Raw genomic sequence first — 24,118 nt, forward strand, 5'->3', positions numbered from 1 at the left:
CACCATTAAACTCCCCCCTGGAATCTATAAATTAATAAATCTTTGAAAATATAATTAGGCAGTGCGTATCACAAGCCTTTGAAAGTTCATGTTCATGAGGTTGGTGGTGTGGCGCAGCCAATAAAGCCGCCGCCTGTAGTGCCAGCATCTCATGTGGGCACCAGTTCAAGTCCTGGCTGCTCCACTTCTGATCCAACTCTCTGCTATGGCCTGGTAAAGAGTAGAAGGTGGCCCAAGTCCTTGGGAGTCTCCATCTGCATGGGAGACCTGGAGGAAACTCCTGGCTTTGCATCAGCCCAGCTCCGGCTTTTGCAGCCATCAGGGGAGTGAACCAGCAGATGGAAGACCTCTCTCTCTGCCTCTGCCTCTCTGTAACTCTGCCTTTCAAATAAATAAATCTTTTTAAGTTCATGTTCTTTAACTCATAAATTCCACTTCTAAGAAGCTCCTTATTTAAAGAAGAGCAGGCATTTGGCATAGTGATTAAGACACTAGTTAGGACCCATCTCCTATCAGAATGCCTGGATTTGACATTTGCCTCAAGCTTCTGATTCCAGCTTTCTGCTAATGTGAACCTGTGATAGGTAAAGTAACTAAGTTACCACTTACATGGGAAATGTGGACTGTGCTCCTGACTTCAATGTTTCAGGGGAATACACAAGTGGATGGGAGCTATCTACCTCTCAAATTAAAAAAAAAAGGGGGGGAGGGAGCAAATTAAGATACAGAAAAATATGCCATTCCTTAGATGTTCATCACAGTTTATAAGAATGCAGGTTATCAGTGTGTACAGGACTTCAGTTCTGTGAAAATAGCACATGATAGTTTTGTTTCCCATACAGCAGAGGAAAAAAAGGAAAGACATCAGAATTTTTATTTGAAAGACAGAGTTAGAGAAGTAGAGACAGAGAGAGAGGTCTTCCATCCGCTGGTTCACTCCCCAAATGGCCACAGTGGCCAGACCTGGGCTGATCTGAATTAAGGAGCCAGGAGCCAGGAGCCAGGAGCTTCCTCTGAGTCTCCCACACACGTACAGGTGCCCAAAGACTTGGGCCATCCTCTGCTACCTTCCTAGGCACATTAGCAGCGAATGGATCAGAAGTGGAGCTGCCAGGACTTGAACTGGTGCCCATAAGTGATGCTGGAGCTGCAGGCTAGGGTTTAAACCCTCCGTACCACAGTGCCGTCCCCTAATTATCAGAATATTAACAAGGCTTATCTCTAGGTAATTGTGAGGAGCAGGGCATTGTTTTTAGTCAATTAAGCTAAGTTATTGAAGTGAATATTATTTTGTCAAAAGACTAAAACAACTAAAAAAAAAATCCTAACTGTAACCTACAAATATGATTGTTAATAGGAACCATTTTTTCTTTTTAAAAAAGATTTATTTGAAAGTCAAAGTTACAGAGAGAGAGGCACAGAGAGAGTAAACAAGAATCTTCCAACCGCTGTTTCACTCAATGGCCACAATCACCAGGGCTCGGCCAGGCTAAAGCCAGGAGCCAGGAGCTTCAGCTGAGTTTCTCACGTGGGTACTTGGGCCATCTTCCACTGCTTTCCCAGGCACATTAGCAGGAAGCTGGACTGGGCATGGAGCAGCCAGGACTCAAACCAATGTCCCTATTGGATGCCAGCCCTGCAGGTGGCAGCTTTACCTGCTACGACACACCACAGTGCTAGACCCAGAGACCGTTTTTTCTTTAAAATGTATGCCTTGAATAACTTTGGTAATGTTTAGTCTCTTTTTAATTTGTATAATGAATCCTAGATATTCAGTGTACTAATTTGCTTTCCTAATGTGTCTTTCAGTGTTAAATTTACGGACTCTCACACCTATTTCAGTTATTCCTCCCTTGGGATTCCACAGAATCATCAATGTCTTTTGCATTTGAATTTTAAATCTCCACAGCCTCCTCTGAAATGGCTGAGATGTATTTCACCATTAGGTGGCAATATTGTTCTTTAAAAAAAAAAAAAAAAAAAAATCACACAAGGGCTCACTAGAATGTAAGCCTATATAGAGGATGGCTATTTTGAGAGTTCCTGAAAACTATATTATTCAACTTGTAGCATTTTCACTTAAAACTTGACATTTCTTCAAGTATTTTAAGATTTCCAAAAGAACAACAGAATGTTTATTTTGAGCTTTGAGAATTAGGGGAAACGTCTGTGTTGGGAATTGGGCCCTCATGGGGGGTCTCCGGGGAAACCGGAAGTACTGCCCTCTGCTGCAGCTCTGTGCCTCTCCAGCTTAGCCATCAGTTCTTTGGCTGGATTGAAGACGCCACTGGTCTGCTGGTCACAGACATAGCAGCGCGGGGTGGTGCGGAAATGCTGCAGGGCACAGCTCTCACAGAAATAATGCCTGCACTTGGTCACCACGGGGTTTTGGAAGGTCTGGCGACAGATGAAACACTTGAATGGTATTTCCTCATGGTCGCTGCCCACTTCGTAGTCTTCATCCTCGCAGACACTGTAGCGACCCTCATCAAGCTCACGTTCAATCTGCCAGCCATGCTTGTAATCTGAGCGGTCGTGGAGGAATTTGCAGCTGTCTCCGAAGCCGCAAAAGCCAGTCTCCTTGTAGTCCTTACAGATGTCGGGCTGGTAATCCCAGCGCACGGTGGCTCGCAGGTGCTCGGGCGCTCGGATGGGGCCCTTCCTCACCATCCCGGAGGAGGCATTGCCCATCGACGTATCCTTGGGCTTCATGTATTTCTGGTAGCTATTGATGCCCCGGTAGATCTTGTCATCCTCCTGGCCCCTCAGCGCCTCCTGGATCTTTCGGCTGCGCTCAAAGATGGCTTGCGCGTCCCGCTCCTTCTCCGTGTCCAGCTCGTACACGGCCGTCGCCCCCATATCCTCGGGGCCCGCGGGTTTGGCCGAGCGGGTGGACTTGTAGACGACGCCGAGGCTCTCGGGCTCCTTTCCCGCCTCCTCCTCCTCCCCGCGGCTGCCGTCCTTCCGCTTCGCGCCGCCACAGGTCTTCTGTATCATGGGGTTGTGGGCCGCCCGCCTCTGCTCGGGCCGAACCACAGGGCTGCCTTCGTCGCCACTGCTGCTGCTTTCCCCGGGATCTGGGTCGTACACCGGACGCTTTCTGCGCGCGGCAGCCCCTTTCCGCCCAGGCTTTTTGAAGAGGAAGGCGCACACCTGGCCGGCCGTCTCTCCTGAAGGCCGCTCTGCCATCTTAGAGCCCGGGGCTCCCAAACGGCTGCGGCACAACGGGCGACCGGGTCGGCGCGCGCCTCCTACGTCACTGCTGGGGGAGAGGACGGGCCCGGGAGCGCCAGTGCGCAGGCGCCAGACCCGCACTCCCTGCGGGGCTGCTACCGGAAACCCTTGACAAAGATTATGGAGTGTGCTGTGTATCTTGTTTTTTTGTGGGTTTTTTGTTTGTTTGTTTTGTATTTCACATTTCAACTGATACAAAGGATAATACTGTTCATGCCTCAAGGCATTTACAGTCTAGTAGACAAGACAAATGCGGAATACAGTCAGGACAGATGAACTCTGTGATACAGAAGAGATACCGAATGTCACCCCTCAAAAATTACTTTTAAACAAGACTCTGTGGGAAGGCCTCAGGAGAGCATGCACTTGAGCTGAGCCTTTGAGAGATGGTACAATCTGAATGCACAGAGATCAGGAATACATTCCAGACAAAAGATGACAATATTCCTAGGTAAGTGTAGAGGCTTAACTGTCGCATCAAGGTGTCTGGCAGTGTTTGTTCTCAATGGATTGATACTAAAGACAATGCTTGGCAGAGGTGATCATGACATCAGAACAGTGATGGTCTAAGACTGTTCCTGCAGAAGGCAGGAAAGCAGCAAATGCTGTTAGCAGCACCTTTCTTCAGAGAGAGCTGCACATCAGTTTATAACCAGCCCCAAAGCATCTTTCTTTTCCTATTTTGATGCACAAAAGCAAACTACTGAGCCTGTGACTAACTGAAGTGTCTGCTCCAACAGACAAACCATGCTTGCTTGTGGCTTTCACAAACTGGCCCGTGGGAAAGACAGCTGCAATTGGGAAGTAATCTGGCCCTCCCCAGTCAGCATGACCCAGGTTTGAATTTGTGGCAACAAAATGCGAAGAGGTACAAACACCTAAGGACATGATAAGCACGGGCTCCAGGCTGAGTGGCCTCCATCTGGCTACCGAAACACTGTAGTCTCTTAATACAATACTTTACCTCTTTCAGGTCTTAGCCAAATAATGTTTGTAGCTACTTAGTTGTACAGAATATCCTGTGTCCTCCTCACAATAAAGTCAGGCCATGAAGGAAGTTTCCTAGGGAACTGTGCTGACATCCGAGGTCCATTACCAGACTCGCAGCTGGCTTCAGCACCTGGCTCAGCAGCCCAGCCTCCTTGTCAGCTCCTTATAAGTCCCAGGCCATCCGCAAAGCAGGATGGTACTTCCTGAGACCACAAAGCTTGCTACTGCCTTAGTCTATCAATAGCTTTCTTGTTCCTTCCCTTCCAACTCTGTCATTTTTTTTTTTAATTTGATAGAGTTAGACAGTGAGAGAGAGAGAGAGAGAGAGACAGAGAGAAAGGTCTTCCTTCCATTGGTTCACTACCCTAATGGCTGCTATGGCCGGCACACTGTAACCAGGAGCCAGGTGCTTCCTCCTGGTCTCCCATGCAGGTGCAGGGCCCAAGCACTTGGGTCATCCTCCACTGCCTTCTCAGGCCACAGCAGATTGCTGGACTGGAAGAGGAGCAACCGGGACTAGAACCCGGCGCCCATTTGGGAGGATTAACCAAGAGAGCCATGGTGCTGGCCCCTGTCCTTGTTGTTTTGATTTGGCACCAGGGACAAAGCCAAGCTTTTACAAACACGTTTATGTAATTCTTACCACATGACGTGTAGTATTTTACATATATTAATTCATTTAATCCTACAACAATTCTGAGACAGCAACTTTTATTATCCACATTTTATAAATAAGGAAACCGAGGTACAGAAAGGTTAAGTAACTTGCCTAACTCACAAAGCTAATTTCAGCTACCTTTGCCAGGCACCTACTTGTGCTATTTACTGCATTATCATCAACACAATAAAACCATATCCTGAGCCACTTCTTAAAAGCAAGGTCAGAGAAACTTTCTGAAAATGCTTAGTGATCCCTGCCCCACTCAACCCAATCCCTAGAGCTTTTTTTTTTTCTTTTTTCTTTTTTTTTTACAGGCAGAGTGGATAGTGAGAGAGAGAGACAGAAAGGTCTTCCTTTGCCGTTGGTTCACCCTCCAATGGCCGCCGTAGCCGGCGCACCGCGCTGATCCGAAGCCAGGAGCCAGGTGCTTCTACTGGTCTCCCATGGGGTGCAGGGCCCAAGCACTTGGGCCATCCTCCACTGCACTCCCGGGCCACAGCAGAGAGCTAGACTGGAAGAGGGGCAACCAGGACAGAATCCGGCGCCCCAACCTGGACTAGAACCCGGTGTGCCGGCGCTGCTAGGCGGAGGATTAGCCTATTGAGCTGCAGCGCCTGCCCCCCCCCCCTTTTTTTTTAACTTTTATTTAATAAATATAAATTTCCAAAGTACAGCTTTTGGATTACAGTGACTTTTAAACCCTAGAGCTTTTACATTTTTTTCTAACATTATTATCCCCCAGACTAACTACATAACTGTGGGAGGGTGTGGTGGCTGCAGCTGGATGAGTCTATCAAGAAACCAATGTTTAGAAAAGGTCTTGCTGTCAAAAATCTTTGGTTTCCAGTTCTGACCTGGTATGGTTCCCTCTTTTCCTCCCAAATAATCTCAAGAATGTCAAGACTTCTTTACTGTCTCACAGTAGCAGATGTTTGTGAAGGTTTCTGCAGCATAAACAGTTCTAATCTCTTGGGGTAGGGGGGCGCTTACATCATCTAATTCTTTTTCCACTTGAATTTTTCTCTTCTGAAATTGTTTTATTGCTTTCAGCTCTGTCTGAATCATGCCAATTTCTTTGATTCTTTGATTGAACTTTTCCTCCAGGTCATGTATATACATAGTGTACTGGCGCTCCTGTATGAAAAAAAGAGAGATTGTAGATGAGTTAGGAAAAAGAACAGAACTTCCACAATGGGGCCAGCGCCATGGCGCAGTAGACTAATCCTCCGCCTGTGGCGCCAGCATCCCATATGGGCGCCGGTTCTAGTCCCAGCTGCTTCTCTTCCAATCCAGCGCTCTGCTATGGCCTGGGAAAGATGTAGAAGACGGCCCAAGTCCTTGGGACCCTGCACCCACATGGGAGACTGGGAAGAAGCACCTGGCTCCTGGCTTCAGATCAGCACAGCTCCTGCCATTGCAGCCATTTGGGGAGTGAACCAACAGACGGAAGACCTTTATCTCTGTCTCTCCCTCTCACTGTCTGTAACTATCTCTCAAATAAATAAATAAAATTTTTATAAAAAAAAGTTCCAGAGTCATATTTGCATTGAGGCCTTGAGCCATTTGTACATCTTTGAAGAAATATCCCTTTTACTTTGCATAAAGTTTTAAAATGTTTATTGATTTAAAAGGCAAAGAGGAAAAAAGAAAAAGAGATAGAGACAAAGAAAATCCTTCCATCAACTGGGTTATTCCCCAAATGCCCATAACAGCAAGGGCTGGGCCAGGCCAAGGCCAGGAGCCAGGAACTCAATCCAGGCCTCCTATATAGGTGGCAGAGACTGAAGTGCTCAGCCATTACCTGCTGTCTCCATCACCTGTTGCATTGTGGGTGTGCATTAGCAGGAAGTTGGAATGGAGGGCAGAGTCAGGACTCAAATCCAGGCACTTTGATATGGGATGGAGCAGCTTAACTGATGTACCAAATGTCTGCCCTCTGAATAAAGTTGTAAATTTTTTAAAATTTATTTGACAGGGTTATAGACAGTGAGAGAGACAGACAGAGAGAAAGTTCTTTCCTCTGTTGGTTCACTCCCCAAATGGTTGCCATGGCTGGTGCTGTGCTGATCCGAAGCCAGAAGCTGGGTGCTTCCTCCTGGTCTCCCGTGCGAGTGTAGGGGCCCAAGCACTTGGGCCATCCTCCACTGTCCTCCTGGGCCACAGCAGAGAGCTGGACTGGAAGAGGAGCATCGGGGACTAGATCTGGTGCCCATACGGATGCTGGCACGGCAGGTGGAGGACTAACCAAGTGAGCCACGGTGCTGGTCCCTAAAGTTTTAATTTTTATAAAAAGATACCAACCACCTGTAAAAGAAACAAAATTTTGGAAAAATTTCTATACAAGCTGATAGAAAGGAAGACAATGTAGATGTTTATTTAAAAGGGATATGAGAAGACTAAACAAATCTTTACTCTGTAAGAAGGGCAACATCCCCAACATAAATTGAAATTAGTAAGCTGAGATACAAGGGGAGGATAAATATTCTAGTAAAAGAAGAAGGAAGGAGGAAAAACAAGAAAAATGAGAAAGAGGAAGAAGAGAAGGAAGTAAAGGAAGGAGAGAGAGGAAAGGAGGGAAAGTGGGAGGGAGAAGAAAAGGATCAATGTAATAAAAATGAACAAAAGACACCAAAAATGCAATTGGCCCTCTAACATGAAAAAGATTCTTAACCTACCTCGTAATATGAGAAACACAAATTGAAACTACACTTCAATACCATTTCTCAGCAGTCACATGGGCGAAAGTCAAATTCAACACTGTATTCTATTGGCAGCACTGCAGAAGCAGTCTCACACCCCGGGGTGGTATCATGAAAACGGCACAGTATCTATACAGGGAAATTTGGCAGCATCTACAAAAAATACATATTTTTCTTTGACCCAGCAGTATCACCTATAGAAATCTATCCCCAAAGGCACAGTGGCCAAAATGTAAAAAGATGTCCACAACAGGTTCTTTACTGGAGCAGTAACTGTAGCACCAAACAGTGGAAACAACCCTGTCAGCAGCTGTGGGCTGGGTGCTTGCCCTCCCCTCTCACTAAATTCCTTTAAGTCCTAAGCCTCAGTGTAATGGCATTTGGAAGTGTGGCCTTGGGTAGGCAATCAGGTTTAGATACAGTCATGACGGTGCAGCTCCATGGTGGGACTGATCGCCTGCAAGAGGAGATGAGGAGACCAGAACTTTCTCTCTGCCGTGTGAGGATACACATGGCGGCAGTGGCCTCTGAACCAGTAGGCGAGCCCTTACTGAGAACCTTCCCATGGGGCTGGTGCTGTGGCATAGCAGGTTGAACCGCTGCCTGCAGGCACAGGCATCCCATATGGTTCGAGTCCCGGATATTCCACTTCCAATCCAGCTCCCTACGGATGATCTGGGAAAGCAGCAGAGGATGGTCCAAGTGCTTGGGCCCCTGCCACCCACATGGGAGACCTGGATGAAGCTCCTGGCTCTGGCTTTGGCCTGGCCCAGTTCCAGCTGATACAGCCATCTGGGGAGTGAACCAGCAGATGGAAGTTCTCTCTCTCTCTCTCTCTCTCTCTCTCTCTCTCTCTCTCTCTAACTCTGCCTTTTGAATAAAATAATTCTTTAAAAAATAAAAGAACCTTCCCATGCTGACACCCTGACCTCAGACTTCCAGCCTCTAAAACTGTGGGCGATGTGTGTGTTTACACCACCTGATCTATGGTACCCTGTCCTAGCGTTCCTGACTCAAGTGGAGACCAGCTGAATACAGTGAGAACACACATGTAACGGACCATCGTACAGCTAATGCGGGAGAGCTTCACACACTGCTGTGGATTCATCTCCGAGAAACACGAAATAAAGGAAGGTGTAGTCTGTGTATAATATATGCTATGCTTTATCTAAGAAAGAAGAGATGCAATATGCTTCTCTGTTAACATTTATTACAAACATCAATGAAAAACTTTTAAGTGAAAGGATAAACCCACAATGAGTACCTACAGGAACAGGGAAAAGGCAGTGTGGAAAAGACACGGATTGAAATTGGATTTCTCAATACATACTCTGTTTCATAGTCTTTTTTTAAAAAACATTTTATTTATTTGAGAGGTAGAGTTACAGACAGTAAGAGAGAGAGAGAGAGAGAGAGAGAGAGAGAGGTCTCCAGTCTTCTGGTTCACTCCCTTAAATGGCCACAATGGCTGGAGCTGAGCCAATCTGGAGCCAGGAGTTTCTTCCAGGTCTCCCACGTGGGTGCAGGAGCACAAGGACTTGGGCTATTTTCTACTGCTTTCCCAGACCATAGCAGAGAGCAGGATTGGAAGGGGAACAGCAGGAACTTGAACAGGCACCCATATGGGATGTCAGTGCTGCATGCTAGGGCTTTAACACACTGTACCACAGCACCAGCCCCTGTTTGATGGTCTTGATTTCAAAACCATGTACATACTTTACATAATTACACATTTTTACATTCAAAATTTAATCTTAAGAAGTAACCTCTGGGGCAGAGTGCCTGGAGTCTGAGTCCTGCACCTCTGTTTCTCATTCAGCTTCCTGTTAATGTACCTGGGAGGTACCAAATGATGGCCCGAGTATTTGGGCCCCTGCCACCCATGTGGGAGATCTGGATTGAGTTACTGGCTCCTGGCTTTGGCCTGGTCCAGACCCAGTTGTTGTCGGTATTTGGGAAATGAACCAGTGGATGGAAGATCTCTTTCTTTCAAATAAATAGATATATATTTTTAAAAAGCAACCTTTCAAAAGCAAAATATATTGAATTTGTGGCATATATGTTGGGTTTATGGCAAAATATGTTGGATTTGTGTTCACAGTAAGGAATTCAAAATGGTTTTATATCTTGCAATTTTGACCATAAATCCTCATTAGTATATTTTCTATGGGTGTGGAAATGCCTCCCCAAATCCTAAACTATTTCCAGTAATCTACTATTGGTGGTACCTTAGTATACTGAGGATTTTTGATGTAGTAACATTTAAGCAACAAAGTAATTATACTGTTTAAGAACCAGGATTTTGGAAGGGGGGCATCTGACTTTGTGGTTAAGATGCCCTTGGGGGAGGAGGGGCTGGCACTGTGGCAGAGCAGGTAAAGCTGCCACCTGCAATGCCGGCATCCCATATGGGCGCCAGTTCCAGTCCCGGCTGCTCCACTTCCAATCTAGCTCTCTGCTATGGCTTGGGAAAGCAGTATGAAATGGCACAGGTCTTTGTGCCCCTGCACCCATGTGGAGACCAGAAGAAGCTCTTGGCTCCTGGCTTCGGATTGGTGCAGCTCTGGCTGTCTCAGCCATTTGGGGAGTGAACCAGTGGATGGAACACCTCTCTCTCTCTCTTTCTCTCCCTCTCTGCCTCTCTCTTTCAAATAAATAAGTAAATGTAAAAAAAAAAAAAAAAAAAAAGATGCCCTGGGGTACCCTAATCCACTGTTGGTGGGAATGTAAATTGGTAAAGCCACTCTGGGAGACAGTGTGAAGATACCTCAGAAATCTGAATATAGACCTACCATATATTCCAGCCATCCCACTCCTGGGTATCTACCCAAGGGAAATAAAATCAGCATATGAAAGAGCTATCTGGGACTGGCACCATGGCGCACTGGGTTAATCCTCTGCCTGTGGCACCAGTATCCCATATGGGTGCCGGTTCTTGTCTCGGCTGCTCCTCTTCCAGTCCAGCTCTCTGCTGTGGCCCGGGAGGGCAATGGAGGATGGCCCGAGTACTTGGGCCCCTGCACCCACGTGGGGGACCGGGAAGAGGCACCTGGCTCCTGGCTTCAGATCATCACAGTTCTGGCCATTGTGGCCATTTGGGGAGTGAACCAGTGGAGAGAGGACCTTTCTCTCTGCCTGTTTCACTGTCTGTAACCCTACCTGTCAAATAAATAAATAAAATCTTAGAAAAAAAAAAAAAGAAAAAGAAAGAGCTATCTGTACCTCCATGTTTATCGCAGCTCAATTCACAATAGCAAAGACACAGAATCAACCGAAATGCCCATCAGTTGAAGACTGCATAAAGAAATTATGGGATATGTACACCATGGAATACTACACAGCAGTGAAAAAATGAAATCTGGTCATTTGCAACAAAATGGATGAAATTGGAAAACATCATACTTAGTGAAATAAGCCAGCCCCAAAAGGACAAACACCATGTGTTCTCTCTGACTTGTGATAACTAAAAGAGCACCTAAAAGGCAACCTGCAGAAATGATACTGACACTTCAAAAAGCAATGACTTTGAACAGCCCTTGACTGCTGAGAAAAAGCTTTTTAGTTTATATTTTTCTTTTTCTTTTCTTTTCCTTTATCATATCTTCCTTATCTTTTTTCTTTCATACTAATTATTGAACTCTTTACTTAACATAGGGTTAACTATATGTGTATAAAAATTGAAAATAGATCTTAGGGGCTGGCGCTGTGGCACAGTGGGTTAAAGCCCTGGCCTGAAGCACTGGCATCCCATATGGGCTTTGGTTCTAGTCCTGGCTGCTCCTCTTCCGATCCAGCTCTCAGCTGTGGCCTGGGAAAGCAGTAGAAGATGGCTCAAGTCCTTGCGCCCCTGCACCCACGTAGGAGACCTGGAAGAAGCTCCTGGCTCCTGGCTTTGGATCAGTGCAGCTCCGGGACATTGCAGCCATCTTGGCAGTGAATCAGCAGATGGAAGACCTCTCCCCTCTTTCTCTCTCTATAACTCTGTCTTTCAAATAAGTAAAATAAATCTTTTAAAAAAAGATTTATAAAAGAAAATAGACCTTAGTAAAAAATCAGAGTGAGAATAAGAAAGGGAAGAGGAAGGAGGGTGGGAGTGTAGGTGGGAGGGCGGGCACAGTGAGAAGAATTACCAAGACCTTAAAGTTGAAATGTATGAAGTTCATAACTGCAAAACAGTATAGTTCTGCATACATTCCTATGAACTTAATTCTAAGGGTACAGTTTAGAAATTTGCCATGGGACCCCAAATTCCCTTAAGCTGGCTGGTAAAATATAGCAGTTTAAGTGTTACAGAGATCAAATGGATAGGATTAAGTGGTAAAGTGACCATCTAGAAAGGAACAAGTGTTAAAGTGATCATATAAATAGTACTACGTGTCTGGAAATAATAATAGAATTAAAAAGGAGTGAAGGCTCCATAGCTGAGGCAGCACATGTCAAGATACCTGGGTGATCACTGATGTCATACAGAAGAGTACTATTTGTTAAATAAGCAAGAGTCACTGTGCACTAACCTCCCATGCGGGACCTCTGTCCCCAAAGAATCACTTCCTTTTAGTGTATTAAGTGGAGGATATTATTATATCTTATAAGTTACAGTTATATCTAAGAGCTGGCAAGAGATGTATCATTCCTGGTTCTTCTTTAAAGAGAATTAAGTTTCTAAAAAAAAAAACAAGGGTGAGGAAGGAAAGGAAAGGAGGAAGGGGAAAAAAAAGTGAAGTCACCTTTGATAAGCAAACACTGAACAGCACTTGGCTGGACTTTCGATGGACAATTTTCTTAGCTTTTTCATTTTATTATTTTTTCTTTTTCTTTCTCAGATTAAACAAGATAGGGAAGAGGAAGGGGTAGGAGAGCAGGTACAGTGGGAAAAATTACTATGTTCCAAATGTTGTATTTATGAGATACAACAAAAAGATGCCCTTGGGATGCCCACAGCCCATTATCAGAGTATCTGGGTTAAAGTCCCAACTCCGCTTCCTATCCCAGCTTCCTACTCATGGGCACCCTGGGAGGCAGCAGTGATGGCTCAAGTACTTGGGTTCCTGCCACCCACATGGGAGACCCAGATTGAGTTTCTGTCTCCTGGCTTCTGCATGGCCTCGCCCCAGCTGTTGTGGGCATTCAGGCAATAAACCAGCAAATGAAAGATCTCTCTCTCTCTGCCTTTTAAATAGATAAAAACAAATAAATGACAACTTTTTTTTTAATTTTATTTTTTTGACAGGTAGAGTTAGAGAGAGAGAGAGAGAAAGGTCTTTCTTTTTCCATTGGTTCACCCCCCAAGTGGTCGCTACGCTTGGCGCTCTGCGCTGATCCAAAGCCAGGAGCCAGGTGCTTCTCCTGGCCTCTCATGTGGGTGGCAGGAGCCCAAGCACCTGGGCCATCCTCCACTGCCCTCCCAGGCCACAGCAGAGAGCTGGGCTGGAAGAGGAGTAACCGGGACAGAATCTGGTGCCCCAACCGGGAATAGAACCCCGGGTGCCGGCGCTGCAGGCGAAGGATTAGGCTAGTGAGCCGCGACACTGGCCAACAACTCTTTTTTTTAACCAGATTTTTGGCAAGGAAGAAAGGAGACACAGGTAAGATTAAATAAAAACTTTATATTCCTGCAACTGAACTGAAAGTGTAAGTATGAATTCATAATTTAATATTTTAAAAATATATATTTCTGAGCTCTGTCTACTGAAAACAATAACAAACTTAGGAACAAAAAGCATTCCTAACACCAGATAGTTTTCTGCAATAACATATTTACTATGTTATCTTTGAGCTTCTGGACAATCAAGTGTGTGAGGTTTCCAGTCATTGGACTGCTTTAAACTTATTATTCTTATTGGGTCTTTTTTTTTTTTTTAAGATTTTATTTATTTGAAAGGCAGAGTTACAGAAAGAGCGACTTTCCATCTGTTTGTTCACTCCCCAAATGGCCACAATGGCCGGAGCTGAGCCAGTCTGAAGCCAGGAGCCAGGAGCTTCTTCGGGTCTCCTATGCTAGTGCAGGGGCCCAGGGATTTGGGCCATCCTCCACTGCTTTCCCAGGTGCCTTAACAAGGAGCTGGACTGGAAGTGGAGCAGCTGAGACTGAAACCATCTCCCAACGCCAGCCACACTTATTGGCTCTTAAAATACCTGAACTAAGCAGTAAGTAAAGTGCTAGTGAATATAGATCACTCACCATTTGCTGCTTCTCCTCTTCAGCTTTTTCATTTGTTTCAATCAACTGCTGTTTTAATTTTTCAATCTGTGGAAGGTGAAAATAGAGAGTAAGGAGGGTGAAGACAGTGCTCCGTGTCCTGCCTTCAGTAGTGACCTAGTTTCTGCATAACACTACAGCCAGCAGGGTAGAAGAGGCAGAGAGTGAGTGGGAAGAGAAGGACACAGGAACTTACCCATACCATACCATTAATCTGCTATTTTCAATTTTCAAAACCTGGTTATCATGAGAATAACCTAGGTAACTTGTTCATTGTGGTAAAAAAAAAACCAAAAGCTATTAAATGTATCATGTTGGCAGTTTCTCATATGCAGTTAGTATGTCAAGTGTACTCACACTGTTCAACAGAGCTTTAGAATTTTTCATCTTGCAAATCCAACTCTCTACCCATTAGACACACATTCCCTCTTCTCTTCCCCGAGTCCTTGGCGATCACCTTTTCTGCTCCTATGCTGTGACTCCTTTAAATACTTTATAGTAATACTTGATTATTTGTGACTGGCTTACTTCATTTAAATTAATATCCTTGAGGTTCACCACGTTGTAGCAAGTGACAGGATTTCAATTTTTTTTATCCTTTATATATTTTATTCCAATACTACCTGAGTGATACAAACTCAAAATTTTAAAATTCTTTGGAAATGTACTAAATTAGTCTATGGATAATTAAAAAGCAATGCCATGGGGACTGGCACTGTGGCGCAGCAGGTTAACGTCCTGGCCTGAAGTGCCAGCATTACATATGGGTGACAGTTCGAGACCCGGCTGCTCCACTTCCAATCCAGCTCTCTGCTGTGGCCTGGGATAGCAGTAGAAGATGGCACAAGTCCTTGGGCCCCTGCACCCGCGTGGGAGACCCGGAAGAATCTCCTGGCTCCTGGCTTCGGATGGGCGAAGCTCTGGCCATTGCAGCCATCTGGGGAGTGAACCATCAGATGGAAGACCTCTCTCTCCCTCTCTCTGCCTCTCCTCTCTCTGTGTAACTCTTTCAAATAAATAAATAAATCTTAAAAAAAAAAAGCAATGCCATGATAATCACAAATAAATTCAAAAAATTATCAACTCAGTAAATGGGAAAAAGCCCAATATCTTTCGATAATCATGTAGCTAGTCTTAGACAACATTCTAAAGGAATGTCACTGCCAAAAAAATGTGACTTTAAAAAAGATCTTCAACTATTCATTTGTGATAATCCATCCAAACTAAAGTGTGATGAACACAACAGAATTTCTATAGTTGTTTGTTTCCATGAAAGCATCTCCTTGTATGTAGCTGTTTTAATCTTTCAAAAAAATTTTTAACAGATCTGATGTGCTCTGTACAATTCTAAGAACATGTTACTCCCTTTTTGTGGGTGATCCTGTGCCTGGCTGGGGGATTGCCTGCCCAGCCCATGCAGGAGGTTAGGATGGTCTGACTGATGGCACATTTCCCCTACCCCACTCCCTGTTGAAGGGTCTTGTAATTACCAGTCAGGCAAACAGCACTCGGGTGTGGCCAGGACCATTAGGTTACGTGACCTTCAAGCTGACTGGAGAAGCATAGTGGCGCCAATTATTGGCTTTATCCTATAGAATTAGTGTTGCCCTGAACTAGCTACGCCCCCTCTGCCTGCCCTTTAAAAGCTTAAGACTGAATGGTAATAAACAGATGTGTTCACCAAAACTTGTCTCCAGTGCTTCTTGTGGAAGAACGCTGTCGCCCCACAACCCTGGCAGTGTGGGCCTTGCAGGACAAGTCTGTACCTTCTAAATCAGCCATCATAATGAGTGCGAGGAGACACCTCATTGTCACTTAGATCTGCATTTCTCTTATGTAACTTTTTTTTTAAAGTCTCAAGCAGAGTACAGAGTCCAAACACATCAATTTTGACACATTTTCTTTCTCTCTCCCTCTCAATTTTAGCACATTTGCTTTCTCTCTATATATATGTGTTTTTCTGAACCTTATGAGTTTAAGTTGGCATCATACCCTTACTCCAAATATGCATTTCCTAATAAAAAAGGGCATTGTTTTATATGCACAGTATAGTTACCATTTAGGAGATTTAACACTGATATGATACTATTTCTTAGTCTATACTCCATAATCAAGTTTAGCGGACAACTGTTCCAATAACGTCCTTTATTGTAACTTTTTTCCTGCTCCAGGATCATGAATTGCATTTAGTTGTCATGTATCTTGCTCTCCTTTAATCTAGAATTCTCATCTCCTTTTATATCAATATATTTTTTAAAATATTGGTCAAGATGGAACTTGTCTGGTGTTTTCTCATGGCAGGCAAATTCTAAGTGATGATGTATTCTTTTTAGTCTACAACATCATGATATTAATTTTAATTAATTGGTTAAGATTGTGCCTGCTAGATTTCTCCCTTTAAAAGTAACTATTTTTCCTCCTGTTATTATTAAGTAATTTGTGGGAAGATATTTTTAAGTTATACAAATATCCTTCTCCTCATCATATTTTCACCAATAGTTTTAGCATCCATCAAACCAGTGGATGGAAGACTCTCGCTCGCTCTGCCTCTGCTTCTCTGTAACTCTGCCTTTCAAATACATAACTCAAAAAGAAAACCACATGGAGTGACTCCTAAACTTGCACATCACCCTTAAGTAGGAGCCAAGCTCCCCCATCACTCCAGTATTAGTTCATGCAAGGATGTGTGCAGAAGCAAAAACAAGCAAAACGTGTGAAGATCACAGAAAAGATGTTCAAGTGACTAGAAACCAGGAAAATAAATGAAGCAACAGTGAGATCATTTATAAACATGTAAGACTGGCAAAAGATACTAAGTGTAGTTCAAGTGCTGACCAAAACGCAGGTAAACAAGAATTATTCTAATACATTGCCTGCAACGATATTCATTGCTGAAAGCTCTGTAGAGCCCAACTTAAACCTTTGCGAAGTTTCAGTGGCACATTCCCATAATGTAGTAACTTCACTTCCACAAGGCCTCTCTGGAGAAACTCTCACACATGGGCACAGGCGGACATACACCAGAGCTTTCAGCTGATGTCTGTAACAATGAAATGGAATTTAAATGACCAACAGAAGGGTAAGCAGAAGTGAATTTTGGTTTACTTATTTAAAGGAATAATTATAAGGCAATTAGGAATGAATTTTTAGAACCATCTGCCGGAGCTGGTATTGCAGTGGAGTGGTTTAAGCTGCTCCTTGGAATGCTGGCAGCCCACAATTGAGTGCTGCTTTCTGGCTCTTCAGCTTCTAAACCAGCTTCCTGCTAGTGCACCCAGCAAGGGAACAGGTGATGGCCCACGTGTCTGGGCCTTTCCCGAGTTTGGCCTGGCCCTGCTCTGGCTGTTGTACTGTTGTAGCCATTTGGGGAGTGAACCAGCAGATGGAAGATTCTCTCTCTCTCTCTCTGTCTCTAGATGGAAGATTCTCTCTCTCTCTCTCTCTCTCTGTGTGTCTCTAGATGGAAGATTATCTCTCTCTCTCTGTCTCTCTCTGTTCTGCCTTTCAAATAAATTTTTGAAAAATGGAATGCATTATAAATTTTAAGAAAACTGAATCATCACGTGATTTTGTAAATTGTCACAGAATAATGTTAAGTGAAAAGTTGCAAAAGATATTTGCAGTATGATAGTACTTATATGCATTTGTTTTTTTAGACAGGCACAGTGGACAGTGAGAGAGACAGAGAGAAAGGTCTTCCTTTTTGCCGTTGGTTCACCTTCCAATGGCCGCCGCGGCCGGCGCACCGCGCTGATCCGATGGCAGGAGCCAGGTGCTTATCCTGGTCTCCCATTGGGTGCAGGGCCCAAGCACTTGGGCCATCCTCCAATGCACTCCAGGGCCACAGCAGAGAGCTGGCCTGGAAGAGGGGCAACCAGGACAGGATCGGTGCCCGGACCGGGACTAGAACCCGGTGTGCCGGCGCCGCAAGGTAGAGGATTAGCCTATTGAGCCGCGGCGCCAGCCCCTTACATGCATTTTAAAACATGACTATAGTATGTATTATTATTTATGGAAGCGAACATCAATAGTAGAGGTGCAAAAACGTACTTGGAAAGGAAGCACACCATCCTCAGCATGGTGGAAACTTCCTTGGGTTTCCCAGGGGCTTACCGGGCAGGTGGGTACAAGAAGAATGTGTCACTACACCCAAGTTCCCCCTTTTAACATGGACTAGCTGTGTGACCTGGGGTCAGTTCTCAGTCCTTTCTGAGTCAATTTCTTCAGCTGTAAAATGGGAATTACAATATGGCAGCTACATGGCGTTATTAAGAGGTATTCATTTTCACACAAGTGCAACCAGAGACAGGAGTGAGGTATCGGAGGCATTCTATCTACCTACCATATTGTCTTTCTCCTGGTCCTGCTTCTTCAGGTAGCTTAAGACAGAGATTGTGTCTTTCTCCATTATATACTGCTGTTTCTTCAACTCCTCATTACTTTTCGCCAGTCTCCGGGAAGTATCACGGTACTCAATCCTGGAGAGCTCTGTGACTTCCAACCTGGCCTCCCAGAGAGAGGCATTGGCTTTGGCTCTCTCCACCACAGATTCATCTGCTTTCACCGACTTCCTGCATGACAGAGAGCACATACGGCCTGTGACGCCTTCTCCGCTGTAACTCATGAGTATTCTACCTCTTGCTCTTTTTCAAAATTGCTTTGCTTGGCACTGCCTGGCACACATGAGCAAATATTGTTGGATACATGAGTTAATGAGAAACATACATTTCACTTGTATTCCCAAAATAGAGTTAGTAGGTATTTCTTCCTAGAAGAGGGGAACTTTGGAGCATAACTCTAAATGCCTGGAGAAACAATGAGGAAAGGCATGATAAATCCAATGTATTTCACTCAATGTTCACATCTTTCCATCTCTGATTCTCCCATCTTTGAACTGTTCTTTCTATTCCTGCCAAGGCTTTTACCTTGGTTCTCTGCAGCAAGTCCATTGATTATCTTGTTACCCTGTGACATGAGGGTATGTTTGTGATATACCTGTAATCCCCCGCTCTCTCCATCTCCCAGGTTTATTTTGTTTTGTTTCTGGCTAGACCTTGGACCAAAAAATTGGAGTCAGAGTGCAAGTGTGTGTTAAACATCAGCTGGTGCCACAGTACAGTGGACTTTAAGGATGCTTAAGAAACAAAACATAATCCTTTATAAAGAGATGGAGAGGAAACTTTAAAAAAGGCAGGAACCTAAAGATTAAAGTGATAGAAGGAGAGATTTTTCAAATTAATATTGTAAGATGATTAACAAAACACCATCCCTTATATATGACAGGCACCAGATACGTATATAAGCAGGTAATATATATAACTGGGGCAAGCTCTGTGAACCAGCGGATGGAAGACCTCTCTCTCTGCCTCCACCTCCCTGTAACTCTGCCTTTCAAATAAATAAATAAATAATTTTTTTTTTTTGACAGCAGAGTTAGACAGTGAAAGAGAGACAGAGAGAAAAGTCTTCCTTCCATTGGTTCACCCTCCAATGGCTGCTGCAGCCGGCGCATCTCGCTGATCCGAAGCCAGGAGCCAGGTGCTTCTCCTGGTCTCCCTTGCGGGTGCAGGGCCCAAGCACTTGGGCCATCCTCCACTGCCTTCCCGGGCCACAGCAGAAGGCTGGCCTGGAAGAAGGGCAACCGGGACAGAATCTGGCGCCCTGACTGGGACTAGAACCTGTGGTGTTGGCGCCTCAGGCGGAGGACTAGCCTAGTGAGCCGCAGCGCCGGCCAAATAAATAATCTTAAAAAAAAAAAAAAAAAGACGACTTCACTTCACGGTGTTTGAATTCTAAATATTCACACACACGTATGTGTGGCCATGTCTATACTGTCACTCTACATTTCCACTTGCCCATTCCCACTTCTTAGCACCTCTCCACCCCTACTTTCAACTCTGGTTCCCTTCAAATGAAGGCCAACCCCGTTCCCCAACCACCTAGTCCACAGCTCCTCTTCCAGCACCACTAGGCTCTAGTGACTGCCTCGCTACAATCGTCCAATCGCTCCCTGAGGGAGTCAGGCCTCACCGGCTGAGAACACTCAAGGCAAGGAAGCAGACACCTCTGATACAAGCTGCGTTTCTCAATGCACCACGGAAAATCCAAGGAATAAAAGAGTGGTCGCCCTTGGTGTTCCTCATTGTTCACATGTGTACTGCAGATGGCATGGCCAAGGACAGAAACATAGGCTAGTGCATTCCAGGAGTGTGATAAGGCCTTGGCCTTGGCTAGACTAACTGTGCAATTACATTAAAAAAAAAAAAATCACAGGGCTGGTACTGTAGCAGGTAAAGCTGCTACCACAGCACTGGCATCCCATATGGGTGCTGGCTGGAGTCTTGGCTGCTCCACTTTGGATTCAGCTCCCTGCCAATGGCCTAGGAAAAGCAGTGCAAGATGCCCAAGTGCTTGGGGGTACTGGCACCCATGAGGGAGACCTGGAAGAAGCTCCTGGCTTCGGATCAGCCCAGCTCCAAATGTTGCAGCCATTTGAGGAGTGAAGCAACCAATGGAAGACTTCTGTCTCTGTCTTCCCCTCTCTCTCTGTAACTCTGCCTCTCAAATTTTTTTAAAAAATCACACTGTAGAATACTTATATTGGATGGGTGTTTGGTTGCAGCATCGCTTGGGCCACTGCATCCTGTATCAGACTGCCTGGTCAAAGTCCTGGCTTCTCTGCTTCTGACCCAGCTTCCTGTTAAAGTGGACCCTGGGAGCTAGGAGATGGCAGCTCAAGTACTCGGGTCCCCGTCTCCCATGTGGGAAGACTGAGTTCCTGACTCCTGGCTTTGGCTGGGCTGTTGCCAGCATTTGGGAGTGAGACAGCTGATGGGAGATCTTAGACTGTCTCTTGACCTTTCAAATAAAAATATTTTTTAAAAAACCACTTATATTAATACATGAGATGAAAAAGCTACAAATAAGTATGCCTACTGGGTGATCACTGTACAAAGAAAAACAAATACTCCAAAATGACAGTAGTGGTTATCTTTGGGTAATGAGATTGCAGGTGCTGATTTCCTGATACTTTCAGACTTTCTGTACTGACTGTGAACTACTTAAGCGGCTTTATAAACAACACACATTTGGGGAACTCCGTTGCGGTCCCATTTATGGCTCTGCTGGACACCATGTCTAACTCCACAGAAGCCACCGGAGGACAGCACGAGAGATCTGAGGGCACACTAGCAGCAGTCCCACCCTTGCAAACGCCAGTGCTGGGGCACGACCCACGGCAAGGCCTCTGGCAGTCTGGTCCGATTCTTCGGTTCCCCCTCTGCATCTATAGGGGCCGCCGGAAAGGCCCGAGGAGTGACTCCAACCACCCAGCAAAGCTCTAGATACTCTTCAATTGTCTCAGACACACACACACACAGACAGGTCTCAGACTCTGGGCAAGAATGCCCAGATTGGGGCTGGCGCTGTGGCTTAGTAGGTTAACTTCCTAATGGATGCGGGTTCGAGTCCCGGCTGCACCTCTTCCCATCAGCTTCCTGTGAACGACCTGGGGAAGCAGTGGAAGATGACCCAAGTGCTTGGGACCCTGCACCCAAGTGGGAGACCTGGATTTAGCTTTCGGCTCCTGATCAGCCCAGCTCCAGCCGGTGTGGCCATTTGGGGGGTGAACCAGCGGACACAGGTTATCTCTCTCTCTCTCTCTCTCTCGGTCTAGGTCTCTGTAACTCTGCCTCTCAAATAAACAGAATGGACAGGAATCGAGCTTCTCAGAGGCGGCAGTCCAGGAGGGCCGGCGGGAGGAAGGCGGACGCCGGCGCGCAGACCCAGGCAGAGGAAGCCCCACGGCGCTGCTCCTTACTTCCCCTTCTTGCTTCTGACTCTGCCTTTGCTTTTTCTCCTGTCCTTTCCCTTCGACGACATCGTGGCTTTCCCGCGGTCCGCGCCGCCGCCGCCGCGGTCCTCCCGACGCCTGGGCCCCGGCCCGCTCCGTCGCTAAGGAAACCAGCACGCCGAGCGGGCCGCGTCGCCGGGGCCGTTGCGAGCGCGCGGAGGGCGCACGCGCCGTGACGTGGCTGCGGCGCTATCGTGCGGGGTCGCGCCCGGCCGGCGCGCGCTCCCGGTGAGTGTGCGAGCCGAGGCGGGGAGCGGCGTCTGAGGGGCCGGGGCCTGGGTCGGGGCCGGGGCTGGGCAGGGCGGGCGGGGAGGCGGCAGTGGCCCGGCCCTGAGCGGCGGCGTGGCGTCCTGCAGGCCCGGCCAGTCGGAGCCGTGGCTGCCGGGCTCGCGGCGTTTCTCCGCTTGCCCGCGGGCCTGTCCGCTGCCTTCCGACACCGCGCAGCCAGCGCCGCGGCCGCCTCACCGCGCCTCTCCTCCTCCTCCCGTTGTGAGGGAGGGCGCGCGTCCAGCGGCCGGGCCGGGCCAGGCGCGTCCTGAGAGGCAGTTAAGGACCTGCGACGGGGCAGTGGCCGGGAGCGAGGCTGCCGGGCTCACAGGGCCGCGCGTTCGGGCGCCCAGACGCCTGGGCTGGGGTCGGGGGCAGGGTCCCAGGCCGGAGCGGCCCGCGCAGCTGATGCCTCCTTGAGCGTCCGCACGCCAAGTCGGATGAAGTTGAAAGCGCTGCCTGAATACACTCTGGAAAAGCAGCGCGCTCGCTCGCTCTTTTTTTTTTTTCCTGGAGGAGTTCTGTGGTTATGCCTTCATTCAGTAAAAATCAGTCATTAAGGAAGATGTGGTGTTCTGGTACCAAGTCAGTAGTTGGGAGACTTGGGCTGCGCTGTCTTCTCTCATTTCAGATTAAAAATACTGGACAGGGTCGTTGTGGAGCCACCCTTTGTGGCCGTCTCCCTGGGGCGAAGGGAGTCCCTACACCCCGTCCTGAGGGCTCTGGCCTCTCATTCCCCTGCCCCCTGCACACACACCCTTCTTCGCTTACGTAATTCCTGCCCCTGAATCGTGATCAGAGGGAGCGTGCTGATGTGGTAATGAGCCCCGAAAGCTCCCCTCGAACATGTTAGTGTCATCTGCGAGCCTGATGGTGGCTTATACTGTGTCTCTGGCACATTTGCCGCTGTGTGTGTCTCGCTCCTGTGTGTCCGTGGGTGGCATCACCAGGCATTGAAGGGGTTGCCTCTAATGAGTGTGTAAAGCTAGGATTAGTGTGTAAAGTTCTGGAAATGAACCTTATATCTTGCAGGAAAAAAAAGAGTAGGACATCTTTCTGGCATAGGCTGTGTATTTGCTATCCTTTCTAAAACTTGGTGGCTTTATAATATGGAAAACAATCCAAGACTTTGATCATTTGAACATAGGCCTACTGATTGGTTTAAAAAGATAAAGAATTGTAACAAGGTTGTTTTTATAGACTGATTTTACAAATGAAACTGTTGTGACATGAATATGGCTAAGATGAATGCTAAGAGTTCATACTCTAGTAGAGGCAATTTTAGAATCCACAGCTAGCTGAAACTCCACATTCTCAACCATAGAACTTGATGTTGTTATTCTGTCATCTCTTGGTGAGAAGTAAGACATAGTGGAGTACAAGTTGCTACTTAGCAATTCATCTGGTAGCATTTCCCTCCTGATGGTAGGTAGTTTGTGAAGCTTTAAGGGGTTCAATTTTGCTTTGTGTGCTGAGAATGCTAATACTTGTAGAACTTGGCATAAGCCATTTAGTGTTTTGTTGACATGGTTTTGCAATTCTTTTTCTGCCCAGTTTTCGTAGTTCCTGGTCAACATAGAAATGTGGATTGCCTTGGCCGAATCCTCATGCGGGTGAACTCATCATGGTCCTGGTAAGCAGAGCAGGTGTCCAGGTGGAAGGTAACACCTGTACTTGCTTAAAGCTGTAACCGTACCTCACATGCTCCTGGGTGGTGGGGTTTGTGTTGTTTCACTTCTGAATTTAATTCTCTTGTCTTTTGTCAAATAATGCAAATTGTTGTCTTTCGCTTGACTGTAGTACTATCAAGTGTAGATTTGTTCAGAATTAATTTAGTGCTCTTATATATCAAAACAAGTAGTCTATCTGATTTTGTTCTCTAATGGTTCCAAAACTGAGTTTACTGTCAGGTTATCTGTGGCTTTACTCTGGTTTGTCTTTGAGACTCTCACCTCGTAAATCATCCTTGAAATCACCTGATAGCAGATTCTATTCTGTAGGCGGAAGACACTAGGTAAACAACTTTTGTTTTGTTTTCACACAGCCCTTGGAACTCTGAATGAATATATAAGCATTATTATCCAAACTACATCTGAAGGGGCTGATCAGTCTTCCTTCCCTCCCACCTGCCAGTTTTCTTCCCAAATGGCCGCAATGGCTGGGCAAGGCTGGAGGGACCCAATTACTTGAGCCATCACTGCTGTCTCCCAGGGTCT

General features: G+C 46.2%; 3 protein-coding genes across 4 annotated transcripts in view; 1 reads left to right on the top strand and 2 right to left on the bottom strand.

Moving 5' to 3' along the window:
- BBOF1 (basal body orientation factor 1) overlaps positions 1-21,727 on the bottom strand; it is a 44,478-nt gene extending 22,751 nt beyond the window's left edge. Inside the window, exons 1-4 of the mRNA XM_062181735.1 lie at positions 21,603-21,727; positions 18,126-18,354; positions 13,766-13,831; positions 5,876-6,019 (exon numbers count right to left, since the gene is read on the bottom strand). Of these exons, the coding sequence (XP_062037719.1) occupies positions 5,876-6,019; positions 13,766-13,831; positions 18,126-18,354; positions 21,603-21,664 (501 nt within the window). The 5' untranslated portion in view covers positions 21,665-21,727. The remainder of the gene's footprint in view (positions 1-5,875; positions 6,020-13,765; positions 13,832-18,125; positions 18,355-21,602) is intronic.
- Positions 1,401-3,223, bottom strand: LOC133751355 (E3 ubiquitin-protein ligase RNF113A-like). Its single transcript, XM_062181356.1, has one exon. It carries the CDS (start codon positions 3,187-3,189, stop codon positions 2,188-2,190), a length of 1,002 nt encoding a protein of 333 aa, XP_062037340.1. The 5' UTR covers positions 3,190-3,223; the 3' UTR covers positions 1,401-2,187.
- Positions 21,728-22,275: 548 nt separating the features above from the next.
- ENTPD5 (ectonucleoside triphosphate diphosphohydrolase 5 (inactive)) overlaps positions 22,276-24,118 on the top strand; it is a 51,247-nt gene continuing 49,404 nt past the window's right edge. The window contains exon 1 of one of the 2 annotated variants that reach the window (XM_062181734.1): positions 22,276-23,535. The gene's annotated coding sequence lies outside the window, so the exon portion shown is untranslated. The remainder of the gene's footprint in view (positions 23,536-24,118) is intronic. The other variant, XM_062181733.1, reaches the window with a different exon arrangement.

Source organism: Lepus europaeus, chromosome 22 (genome assembly GCF_033115175.1).
Source record: "Lepus europaeus isolate LE1 chromosome 22, mLepTim1.pri, whole genome shotgun sequence".
Taxonomy (NCBI): Eukaryota; Metazoa; Chordata; class Mammalia; order Lagomorpha; family Leporidae; genus Lepus; species Lepus europaeus.